This window comes from Monodelphis domestica, chromosome 2, assembly GCF_027887165.1.
Source record: "Monodelphis domestica isolate mMonDom1 chromosome 2, mMonDom1.pri, whole genome shotgun sequence".
NCBI classification, from domain to species: Eukaryota; Metazoa; Chordata; class Mammalia; order Didelphimorphia; family Didelphidae; genus Monodelphis; species Monodelphis domestica.
The window spans coordinates 38895350-38907458 of NC_077228.1; the positions used below are offsets into that span (position 1 = coordinate 38895350).

General features: G+C 38.7%; 1 protein-coding gene across 1 annotated transcript in view; it reads left to right on the forward strand.

Moving 5' to 3' along the window:
- The window catches only part of LOC100027521 (guanylate-binding protein 4), a 20071-nt gene extending 8374 nt beyond the window's left edge, over positions 1-11697 (forward strand). Inside the window, exons 5-11 of the mRNA XM_056815375.1 lie at positions 1712-1908; positions 3561-3806; positions 5989-6269; positions 7128-7340; positions 7858-7960; positions 9026-9219; positions 10360-11697. Coding sequence (XP_056671353.1) covers positions 1712-1908; positions 3561-3806; positions 5989-6269; positions 7128-7340; positions 7858-7960; positions 9026-9219; positions 10360-10581 — 1456 coding nt within the window. The 3' untranslated portion in view covers positions 10582-11697. The remainder of the gene's footprint in view (positions 1-1711; positions 1909-3560; positions 3807-5988; positions 6270-7127; positions 7341-7857; positions 7961-9025; positions 9220-10359) is intronic.
- Positions 11698-12109: the final 412 nt, after the last annotated feature.

The following is a 12109-nucleotide window of genomic DNA, read 5'->3' on the forward strand; positions in this document are numbered from 1 at the left end:
TCCCTATCTCTAAACTGTTGTCATGAGGTTTCATTTCTGTCTTCATAACACCTCTCCTATACATTCCTTTCTTTCCTCTGATCCCTGCTACCATTCTGGTTCAATCTCATCTCATCACCTCATACTGGACTATTTATTGCAATAGATTGTTGGTTGATCTCCTTGTCGCAAGCCTCTCCTCACTCTAGTCCCTCTTCTATTTAGTTGTGAATGTAATTTTCATAATGCACAGATTGGACAATATTATTCCATGATCTACTTAATAAACTCCAGTGAATCCCAATTACCCTAAGGTCAAATATAAAATTCTCTGCTTGGCATTTAAAAACTTTTCCAAATGGTCCCTTTTGTGTATTTTCAGTCTTCTTATACATACTCCACCATTCAACCACACTGGTCTTCTTGCTATTCCTCTTACTTAACATTCCATCTCCTCACTCAGTGCCTTTTCAGGAAATATCCTTCATGCCTAGAATTCTCTCCCTCCTCCCTTCCTTTGTTTCCTCCAAGAAGACTCAGTTCAAATTTCACCTCCAGGAGGAGATCTTTCTAGCCTTCCCATACTACTACCTTCCCTCTGGGAAAATCCACATTGATACAAACACAAACAAATACATACATGCATACTGTGTATGTACATAGTATAATAACTATTATTATAGTGCAATAACCATGTTACCTCCCCCATTAGAATGGGTGCTCCTTGACAGAGGGACCAAAATTTTATCTTTATTTGTATGCCTGGCACTTAGGACAGTGGCTGATACTGTATTGGGTGGTTGTTTCTTTAGATGGATTATGGTAATTGTAAGATTGCTGGGCCAGCCTACAGACCAATGAGGTAATGAGGAATCAGACTCTGCCTCCCTCTTCCTTCTATCTCCCTCCTCCCTCTCCCTTCCACTTTCAGTTAATCTCTTCAGTTGGTGTCAAGCTGGGATTCAGTACTGAGTAAGTTGCCTGAAATATCTGATAGATAATTCACTCCTTAAAGTTGTTGGAACAAGGGTTTATTTTAAGGATGGGGAAGGAAAGGGAAATTGGGTAGGAGAGAGGGTTTAGGACTTCCCTGATCTTAAGTAAATCCTAAATTGAGTAATAAAATTGTAGTCTTGGATGAGGGATGTGGCAAACAGTTTTAGTATCTTTGAGTCAATTCTTGATAAGGTAGAGAGAAAATCAGTAACTAACAAGGAAAGGATCTTCTCAGTTCTTCCTCTTTCAAGTGCCAGGAGAAAGAGAGATTTTTCAGCAGTTTGGGTGTGTTTTTTTTTTTTAACTGCCTTCTCCTGGTCACATTCTCCTCTGGAATATTCCTTGATGGGCAGCTCTTCAAACTTCCCTCCCTTTGCCTCTGTTTGCAGGTTTTCTTCAATTTTACTCTTTCACAATACATAGGAAGCACTTCAAAATGTTTGTTGACTGACTGGTTCATTACAAGACCTTGTGTTCTAATGTTATATCAATCAGGGGCCATGATGAGTCCTGGAGTCTCACCAATTTGATTGGAGAATGTATCAGGTTAATCAGGGACTCCTCTGAAAAAGCTCTTCCTTTCCCCTTTTACATCTATAATTGAAATCCTTTGAGTACAGAAGAGAGGGTGGGGGGTAGAATTTGTAAGACTATGAAGGGAAGAGAAGAGTCAGCAGGTAGAACTGGGAATTGATGGTGTGTGTGGATGCTTCCTTTTCCTTATCCAAGATCTTAGATATATTACAGAGCTGACTGAGCGAATCAAGGTCAAGTCCTCATTTTACCCTGATGGAGAAGAAGACTCAGCAGATTTTGTGGGCTTTTTCCCAGACTTTGTGTGGACTGTGCGAGATTTTTCCCTGGACCTTGAGCTACATGGACAACCCATCACCTCAGATGAATACCTGGAAAATTCCTTAAAACTAAGTAAAGGTAAAGTATCAAGAACCAAGCAACTGTGTGTGGGTGGCCCTGGGCAGTACAGGGGAAAATTACATCAAACGTGTTTTTTTTTTTCCTTTTCTTTGGTGCCTAGCTGTTTATTCCTGAGACTTTTTCCTTTTGAATCTAATAAACTATAGAAGTGTAGGCTGAGTTATCATAGCTCTTATGGATCTGTTCTGGGTCAGTTGGAATATCATATTCTAAGCCTTTAAAACCTTTAATTTGGAAGCTAAGTCCTGTGTAATCCTGACTGTGGCTCCATGATATTTAAATTCTTTCTTTTGGAATGCTTGCAGTATTTTCTCCTTAGCCTGGAGGCTCTTGAATTTGGCAATAATAAATCCTGGGAGTTGTCATTTGGGCATTTTTTTCAGGAGGTGATTGGAGGATTCTTTCAATTCATATTTTACCCTCTTGTTCAAGAATAACAGGGCAGTTTTCTTTGATAATTTCTTTTATTATGCTGCCTAGGATTTTTTTTCTCTCTGATCTTGGCTTTCAGGTAGTTCAATAATTCTTAAATTAACTTAAAATTTTAAGTAATTATTTTATTCCCTGGGCTTTTGAAGCTTCCTATCCATTTGGTCAATTCTACTTTGCATTGCTTTCTCTTCCTCATTTTTCCTTTGCCTCTCTTAACTGATTTTTGAAATCCTTTTTGAGCTCTTCCAGAGTCTAAGATCAATTCACACATTTCTTTGAAGTTCTGTATATAGCTGCTTTGATCTCTCTGTTTCCCTCTGAGTCTGTACCTGGCTTTTCTGTCTCCATGATAATTTTATATGGTTAGGTGTTTTTTTGTTTGCTCATTTCCCCCAACCTTTTTGTTGACTTTTACCTTTATCTCAAAAGTGGGCTCTGTTCTCAGGGTAGAGGAGACACTTTCTTAAACTTCAGTTTTTCCTTGCTACTACCCTTAACTCAAATTCTGCGTTTCAGTAAGTTTTGATTCTTTTAATGTGGTTTGATGGCCTGTGGGCTGGGAGCTCTGAAAACTACCTCCCACTGCCAATTGAGTTTCTCTTCACAACTGCTGATGGCCTGCAAGGATTAGAGCACTGCAAGCTACCTTGTGCTATGGCTCAGGGCCTAATTTCAGGCTTGGGTAGGGGTGTCAGGCCTCTCTCTGGGCTTATACCACCCTGACACACTGTGGACTACCTTGCCTTAGGACTTGAGGCCTTGCCTTGCGTTTGGACAGGGGCTCTGGCCTTTACTCTAGACTTATACAGGTCAAGTGCACTGCAGACTGTACTATAACCTATACCTAGTTCTGATTATTGCCAATGAATAATACATAAGAGTTCACTATCCCTTTAGAATCATATTAAATTAGATAATACTGATTAGAACTATCATAGAGGTAAAATGATTGATTTAAGATGGGTAGGCATCTACTAAAATAGATTAGGGGTCAAATTATTTCTCACAACATCATCCTTATAAGAACTGAGTAGCTTTAATTTATTTCCAGCTATCATTTTAAATCTCTTCTAGTTTTAAAAATTCACTGTCTATAATTCTGCCTTAGGTTTGGATACATGAAAACTTAAATACAGCAATTCCTGGTCTTACACAATTTTCATCACCCCTTTGTCCCAGGCCTGTGCCTTACCACCATCTGTTTTCCTTTCCCTCAGGCAAGAACCCCAGTGGTCAATGGGCAAATCTTCCAAGAGAATGCATCAGAAACTTCTTCCCCAACCGGAACTGTTTCACTTTTGACCGACCAACATATGACAAATCACTCTTATCCCATCTTGAAGATGTCCACGACAGCCAATTGGACCCTCTGTTCAAGCATCAAGCAGACCAGTTCTGCTTTCACATCTTTTCCAATGCAAAACCCAAGACCCTTAGTGGGGGTATCAAGATCAATGGGAATCGTGAGTTTTTCTTTGCCCCAATGCATATTTGATTGGGATTGGATATTTATCTTGTTTCTTTTATGTATATAGATAATGTAAGATTTTTTTTATTAATCTTCTCATGGATAGTGCTTTATTTGTTATTTCCCTATTTTTCAGTTTATAAATCCCTAGGAATATGTATTCTTAGACAATGCCAGTGATCTTTGATGCAGTTTAAATCTCCTTTAGACAGGTGCCACAGGAATAGAGAAAAGCAATTGCCTTAATTTACTAAAGGTCAAGTGAGTGAAGTTAATAAGCTATAAACCAGTGATTTAACTTGTATTTCTGACAAAATTCTAGAGCACATTATTAAGGGAATGGTTTGGAAGCATAAAGAAAAGGAAATAAACATCACCCAAATCCAGCAGATTGAGCAAATTTCCTTGTTTGACACCATAACTGGGTTGATGTAGATCAGAGGAATAGTGTCAATTTAGCATACTTGGATTTCAACAAAATATTTAACAGTGTATCATACCACAATTATGAATAAGATAGAGATGTGTAAAAAAAGATAATAAAACTGTATGTTGGTTTCAGAATATATTAAATGATCATATCCTCAAAAATAATTCTTAATAGTTTGAGTTCAACTTTAGGGCTTCAGACCTTTCTTTTTTTCTTTTTTAATTTTATTTTTTACAAGTTGAACTTATATATATGTATATAATATTTTTCCATGTTAATATAATTCATTTTCTTTCCCTCTCTTCTCCCCTCCCCACTCTCAGAGCCAATAAGCACTTCCATTGAGTTATACAAATGTTATCACTTATACCTATTTCCATATTATTTATTTTTGCAATACAGCAATCTTAAAACCCATACCCCCAAACATATGTCCATATAAACCAATGATAAGTCATTTGTTTTTCTTCTGTGTTTCCACTCCCACAGTTCTTTCAATGTCAATAGAATTCTTTCTCATAAGTCCCTTGGGATTGTATTATAGTAGTAAAGCCTATTACATTGGATTATTCCATAATGTTTCCCTTTATGTGTACAATGTTCTCTTGGTTCTACTCATTTTACTCTGTATCAGTTCCTGGAAGTTTTCTCAGTTCATATAGAAATCCTCCAGTTTATCATTCCTTACAGGTCAGAAGTATTCCATCATCATCATATACCACAATTTGTTCAGCCATTCCCCAATCAAGGGACATCCCCCCCCCCATTTTCCAATTTTTTTGCCACCACAAAGAGTGCAGCTATAAATATTGTTCTATCATATGGGCCAATCTGCTAGCTGTGAGGTGGTAGTACCTTAGCATTGTTTTTATTTGCATTTCTTTAATCAAGAGGGACTTAGAACACTTTTTCATGTGAATATTAATGATTTTGATTTCTTCATCTGAAAACTGCCTATTCGTGTCCCTTGAGCATTTGGGGAAGATTGGGGAAGATCTTTCTCAATAATATTAACAAAATTATAGAAGATGGCTATCCTGGTAGGCTAACACAATGACTAAATGAATAATGGATCTGGATAAGAATAAATAGTGTTCTCCATTTGGTACAAAAAAAAATAACTGAAATATAAGAGAGAGGAGATAAGGATAGACAATAAATCAAGGGAAAAAGATCTGGGGAATTTTATGAATGACAAGTTCTGTAGCAATCTGAAGCCACAAATGCCAAGTTATTCAAGGCTTCATTGCCAAGAACAAGTGATATAATTTCTCAGGATTTATTTGACTTCACTTGAGCCAAATCTGGTATTCTGTGTTTGGTTCTAGGCATCCCACAATAGAAAAGATTTAAACAAGGTCAACCATTTCCAGAATAAAATAATAAATTGGTGAAAGGACTAATGTTCATACAAGAACAAGCCTATAGAAGAAGGTATAGGTCCATTCTTCTTGACTCCAGAGGTCAAAATCAGGAGAAATGGGTAGAATTTTCTAAGAGGTATATGTGGGTTTGATAAAAACTGAGATTTACTAATCACTAAATTATTTAAAAAGTAGAATAGATTATCTTTAGAAGACATGAGCTCCCCTTAAATCAAAGTTACTTACTCATAATTGAAGCCTCTTGCTAAAAATATTGTCAGAAATCCTTGGCCAATCATAGATTCTACTAAATAATTAACAATAGAATCATATTGAATGATGAGTTCTCTTTGCCTCATATTCCATTTCATTTTGCATATCAGGGTTGGGAAATCTGTTGGAAACCTATGTGGAAACCATCTCTAGTGGGGACATTCCCTGCCTGGAGAATGCAGTGTTGGCACTGGCTGAGACTGAGAACTCAGCTGCTGTGCAAAAAGCTACCAAACATTATGTAGAGCAGATGGTCCTCAAGGTGGACTTCCCCACAGAAACTCTCCAGGACCTGCTAAACCTACATACAGACTGTGAGAAAGAAGCCATCTCCATTTTCATGAAGGATTCTTTCAAGGATGACACACACAAGTTCCAAAATGAATTGGTGGTATGTTCTTTCAGCTATTTATCCCTTCTCTTGCCTCTCTTTTTTGAGTAAACCATAGGGACTGGCCAACAATCATTCAGATTTTGTTGACTTTTTGGCCCATATCCCCAGCTCATGAGAGGAAAAACCTGGATTCTTCAGAGAGCTATAGATATGAAGGTCCAAATGTCACTTGTCTGGAAAATTGTCCTCTTTGTGACACTGAAATAGGTTACTTCTTGGGAAATAGGTTACTTCTTGGAAGACTCAATACCATCCACTCAAATATTTGCTGAATACATGGCATCATATCTCTCTCATACCACACTGTAGTTTTGTTCCAGTTCACAGACTTACTCATCTCTATACACCTTCTTCCTCCCAACACCCTCAGCTTCCTTCTAGGAGCATCTCCTGCCAATCCAAATGTCTGCTCACACTTACTTAATCTTTTAGTACTCACTTGGCTTGGCCCAAAGGGAGAATCATTATTATAGGATTCCAAGACTAGAAGGGACATGGTGAATCATTTGATGTAATCACCTCATTTTGAAAGTGAGAACTTTGGGCTCCAGAGAGGATAGATGACTTGTCCATGGTGAGCTAGCTAAAGAGTAGCAGACTTGAAATTAGAACCCATGTTCCAAGTCCCAGACCAAGGTTTTGAGTTTTATTCTACCACACTATATATCTTTCCAGAAAAACAAAAGCTGGTAGACCTTCTCACAGTGGTTTCTTTAGAATCCCACTCCCTTGCCAGTGAAGTAGGGCACATAAAGCACTTTGATAACTTTTGAGGTATCGGCAGCTATTATTTTTATTGTTGCTATTAAATCTCGTCCTATTCCTTAACTGGTTTTCTCTCCATCTTCATGGCAGGAAATCTTAGAAAACAAGAAGAATGAGTTCATATATGAAAACGAGGAAAAATCAATCAAATATTGTCAATCTAAGCTTTCCTATCTCTCTGAGTCCCTGAGGGAAGCCATTTCTCAAGGTACCTTCTCTGTGCCAGGAGGCTACAGTCTCTTCAGGAATGAAAAAGAAAAAATATTGAACAATTATGATAAAGTACTCAGGAAAGGGATAAAGGTGAGGAAAGGCCTGGGATCTGGGAGTGGTGACAGGAGGAGGAGGGCTTCATTGACCCCACTGGGCATTTCAGCATTGACTTTCTCCCACTAATAATCACCCAAGAGAAGGAAGGTCTACACACATTTGGTTTTTCTGTTCCCATCTTAGCTGCAAGTTCATGACAGAAATTTCTACTTCCTAACAAGAGAATCTGCTTTAGGAAGCTAGACCATATGAGAGACATACTAGGCTAGGCCTGATGCAGGCTGAGCTAGTACCTCAGGTTCAAATGAGATGTTCATAGTTGCACCTTCTTGTGCCTTGGCTTTTTGGTACTCACTGACCAATAAGTCACATCAATGGCTCCTGTGTTTAGTCTCCTGAACCAATCAGGTCCCAAAAATATTTTCAATACCTTTTAAGGAAGTGAATAGATTAACCTATATAGCAAATATTGCTCCTACTATATGTCCTTCTCAGCATCTGACTGGGTCTGAGGAAAATCATGTGTCATCTGTCTTATGTGATTGTCCAGGCAGGTGAGGTTCTCCAAAAGTTTGTAGAGGAGATGGCAGTGATAGAAGAATCTATCCTGAAGGCAGATGAAGCTCTCACTGACCAAGAGAAGGCTTTGGAAGGTACTGGGGGACTGGGGTGGGATACTCTAGTCATAGAGGGGTTTAGAGTTGGGGTCGGAACAAAATTCTCCCTAATGGCTTGTGTGTGATGAAGATTTTCCTGAAATTCTTGGGATTCCTTCTGTACCAATCTTTGCTGTGATCATGACTATAAATCCAGCATTTTAAAAAAGGACTATTCCAGGGGGCAGCTGGGTGGCTTAGTGGATTAAGAGCCAGGCCTAGAGGTGGGAGATCCTAGGTTCAAATCTGGCCTCAGTTTGACCCTGGGCAAGTCACTTAACCCCCATTGCTTAGCCTTTACCACTCTTCTGCCTTGGAGCCAATACACAGTATTAACTCCATGAGGGAAGGTAAGGGTTTTTTAAAATAGGAATAATCCCTCAGACTTTTGCAGCTCTGTTTCTCTTAGTCTAATTAAGAAAAGAGAAATTTAGGAATTTCCAATCTCTTTCTCATACTTTGGATTTTGAGTTCATGGAAGAAATGCATGTGTTACCTTCTTGCTCAATGATCTTCAGTGACTCCAAATACCCCCAGGATCATATGTAAATGCCATAATTAACATTTAAAGCCCTTCATAGATTGACCTCTTCCTACTTTTCTTGTTTTATTATACTTTTCTCCCCTCCATCCATCCTTGGACACAATGTGCCATCTTCAAACTCCAAGACTTTCTACTTGCTGTCACCTACACCATTTATCCTCTGTGTCATGCCTACTTCTTGGCTCCATTACAGACAGCTAAAATCCCACCTTGTCATAAGGTGGTCCCACCAACTTCTAATGCTGCCTTTTCCATTTGTATTTTCTCCTTTTCACTCTTCATATTTCTTGCACCTATGAAATTATTTGGAAGTTATTTCTTCCATCAGAATATCAGCTTGTTGAGGGCAGGAATTGTTTTAGTTCTATGTTTTTCCTTTGGTCTCTCAAGTGTTTCTTTCTAAATAGGTTCTTGGCCCTTAGTTAACACTTAATAAATACTTGTTGACTGACATGAGATGAAAACTAGTCTCCCCTGTTTTAATCTCCTACTTGCTATTCCATCAAACACTCGAGCAGCTGAACAAATCAAAAGAGAAGCAACCAAGAAGGAGCAGAAGTTATTGGAACAGCAACAGATGGAAATAATGCAAAAGATGGAAGCTCAGAAGAGAAGTTATGAAGAAAATATGAAACAATTAAAAATAAAGCTGGAGGCAGAGAGGGACCAGATGATGAGAGAACAGAAAATGATTCTGAATCATAAGCTAAAGGTACTCCTAAATTGGTCAATAGTGACAACCCTACTATAGAGGGAAAGGAATGGGCACATGACAGGGGAAGGCAAAATCACTTACATGAGAGTCAGCATGGTGAAGACCAAAGAGCCCTAGACTTTTCCTCAGAAGATCTAGGTTTGAGCCCTTTCTCCTTTATCATCCTCAGTTTTCTCACCTGTAAAATTGGGCAATCACATCTGTCTCACTGAGCACACAGAGCTACTGTGCCGATCAAATGATTTTTGTGTCCCTCATGGACCAGCCAGCCAGCTCTGACAATGAGCTGTCTAGACAAGTCTAAGAGAAGTTCCAGTTACTAACCAGGTCCACCCTCTATGAAATTCAAATTTCACAAGCCCCTACTTAGGTCTGTGTTTTTCTAGTCAACCAGAAGACACCAATCAGTTCAAAGCAAAGAGCTCATGCCCAGATGTTTTTCAGCTGCAGCCCTTTGATACAAAGCAGACACCTTAAATTACAGTCGTCAGTCCATCATTGGTTTTTCTCCATGAAAGATTGACGTATTTCTCTGCTCCTCAATTGTTACCCACCTTTTTTCTCTAAAAGGAGAGAAAACTCAGTCACCAACCTATTTAGAACAAAGATCCATCCCAGCTAACTTTTGTATACAGACTTAAGGCTATTTTAAAATTTCTATTTCCTAGTCAGAAATCTCTGGCATTATCTCTGTCAGGATCTTCTCTGCCTTGAGGTCAGAAAGTCCGGGCTTTACTTCTATTCACCCAGGTACCTTCTGAAACCTGTAGAGGGCTAAATTCAAGACATTCCATTGGGTCCATTCCCACATTCTTTGCTCTTCTCTGAAAATGGGAGAGAATGAAAGCTGGCCCTGTAACTTCATGGATAGAAGTAACTATAGTGAAAAGACTCCCACTCCCGCTGCAGTCAGGACTACCCAGCAGACATTGCAGCCAAAGTCTATTCTCTTAGTAATTCTTCTCACTGTTCAGGAATGTCCTTTGAAGCATAAACACCAGTTTCATTTTCCTCTTGCTCTAATTCACTTTAGGCTCAAACCTTAAGCAAAAGAAAGACATTGAGGTGGCTGATTTTTGGTGGAATAGGGATTAACCAGGGTGGGTGCAAACCTGACATGCTTTTGTCTTCTCTTAGGAACAAAAGAACCTGATGGTGGAAGGATTTCATGACCAAGCTGTAGAGATGGAGAAACAGATAGATGAGCTACAAGCAAACATTAACAATACTCGGAGTCAAAAATCCTCCTGGTTGTCTCCAATTTTAGATTCTGTTGGCACTGGATTGATGGTCATTTTACCTGGGGCAGGAAAATTACTTGGCTTAGGAATAAAGGGATTGGGCCATGCTATGTCCTAATCAAATGGGTTTTGCTTTCTCAAAAGAAATATATAGAATATACTTTCCCCACTTTAAAAAGTCCAAGGGTGGCAGGAACAGTTAGGAAGCCCAGTAGATAAGAAAGCCAGGCTAAGATACAGGAGGTCCTGGGTTCAAATTTGGCTTTTGGCACTTCCTAGCAAGTCATTTAACCCCCATTCCCTAGCCTTTACTATTCTTCTGCTATGGAATCAATTCATAATATTGATTCTAAGATGGAAGGTAAGGGTTTTTTCAAAACATAGCACTGCGACCTCTTCCTTTTCTTGATTCATAGAACCCTTAGCATCTCAGTATTTTGTTTTGTTTTATTCTACCCCTAGTACAAAGGAAATGCCTAACAATCAGAGTTATTAAATACTGTAATAAATTTTTTATGTCCCAACAACGTAGTAGCCCTTTGAAAAAATTAATCAACATTAACGGAAAGAAAAAAATTACTTCATTCTTAAATAATTACATTTACTAATGGTATATGTGTGCCTATTGGGCACAGAGCAACTTCTTAAATTTTAGAATCTAATGAAATTCTATACCCACCCACCTACTCCCATTTCCTATTCCACAGTGACTTTTCTCCCTGCTTGCTTTTTAATTTATCAACTGCCCCCAAACTCAACTTCCCAAAGTAGTGATGTCATAAAAAAAAAAAAAACAGCCATCGTAGCTGGAAGCCCAAGTGAACAGACTTATCTCAAACATTCTAAAATGTCACGGAAAGGAATATAGCATGATCTAATGCTGAATCCAGGTACTATCTCTAGGCAGTAGTTTTCCCAGCGTCAGACAGCTGCTGAGTAACCCTATTTCCCTTGAAAATGAAAACATTCTGTGATTCCCGCATTGAATTTTCTACAGCTCCATGGAGAGCCTGACCATACTGTTTGAGAACTACTTCCAGTTCAGCCTTCTGAGACCAGTGAGAGACAATCTCATGCCCTTTCCATATAATATATCTGGGGCTCATTGGAGAGCCCTCTTATGTTCCCCTTTAGTCTCTTCCAAACTAAAGCACCACATCTTTCAGACTGATAGTTCTGTAATCAAATGTCTATTGAATTTTTCTTCTTTTCAAAATAAAGCTTCCTTCTGTAATATTGTGAAACGTGTCTTTATATAAATCAGATACAGAGCCCCTACATGTTTTATATGTCAACTATGTATCAAAGCAAAAAATATGAGTGGGAATATTTGAAGAAAGATGCATAACGTCATGGGTTATAGAGAGCTTACTTTGGAGCTACAAAGATCGTGGTTCAAGTCCCTATCCATAGTAGCTGTGTGATCTTTGGCAAGTCATTTCAATTCTCAGTGAACTAGACAGCTTTCTTTGTCTGAACTCAGAGAGGACCAAAATGGTATCACTGGTGATGTTTTGATTTGCACACAAATTAGATTTAAGTGAGGCAGAGTTGCATAAAATCATCGGCCTACATCTTTCTTCCAGTCATCAAAGGCCAGTGGCGAGGCAGGAAGTCCAGACTGACTGGCAATAGCTCAGGATTCA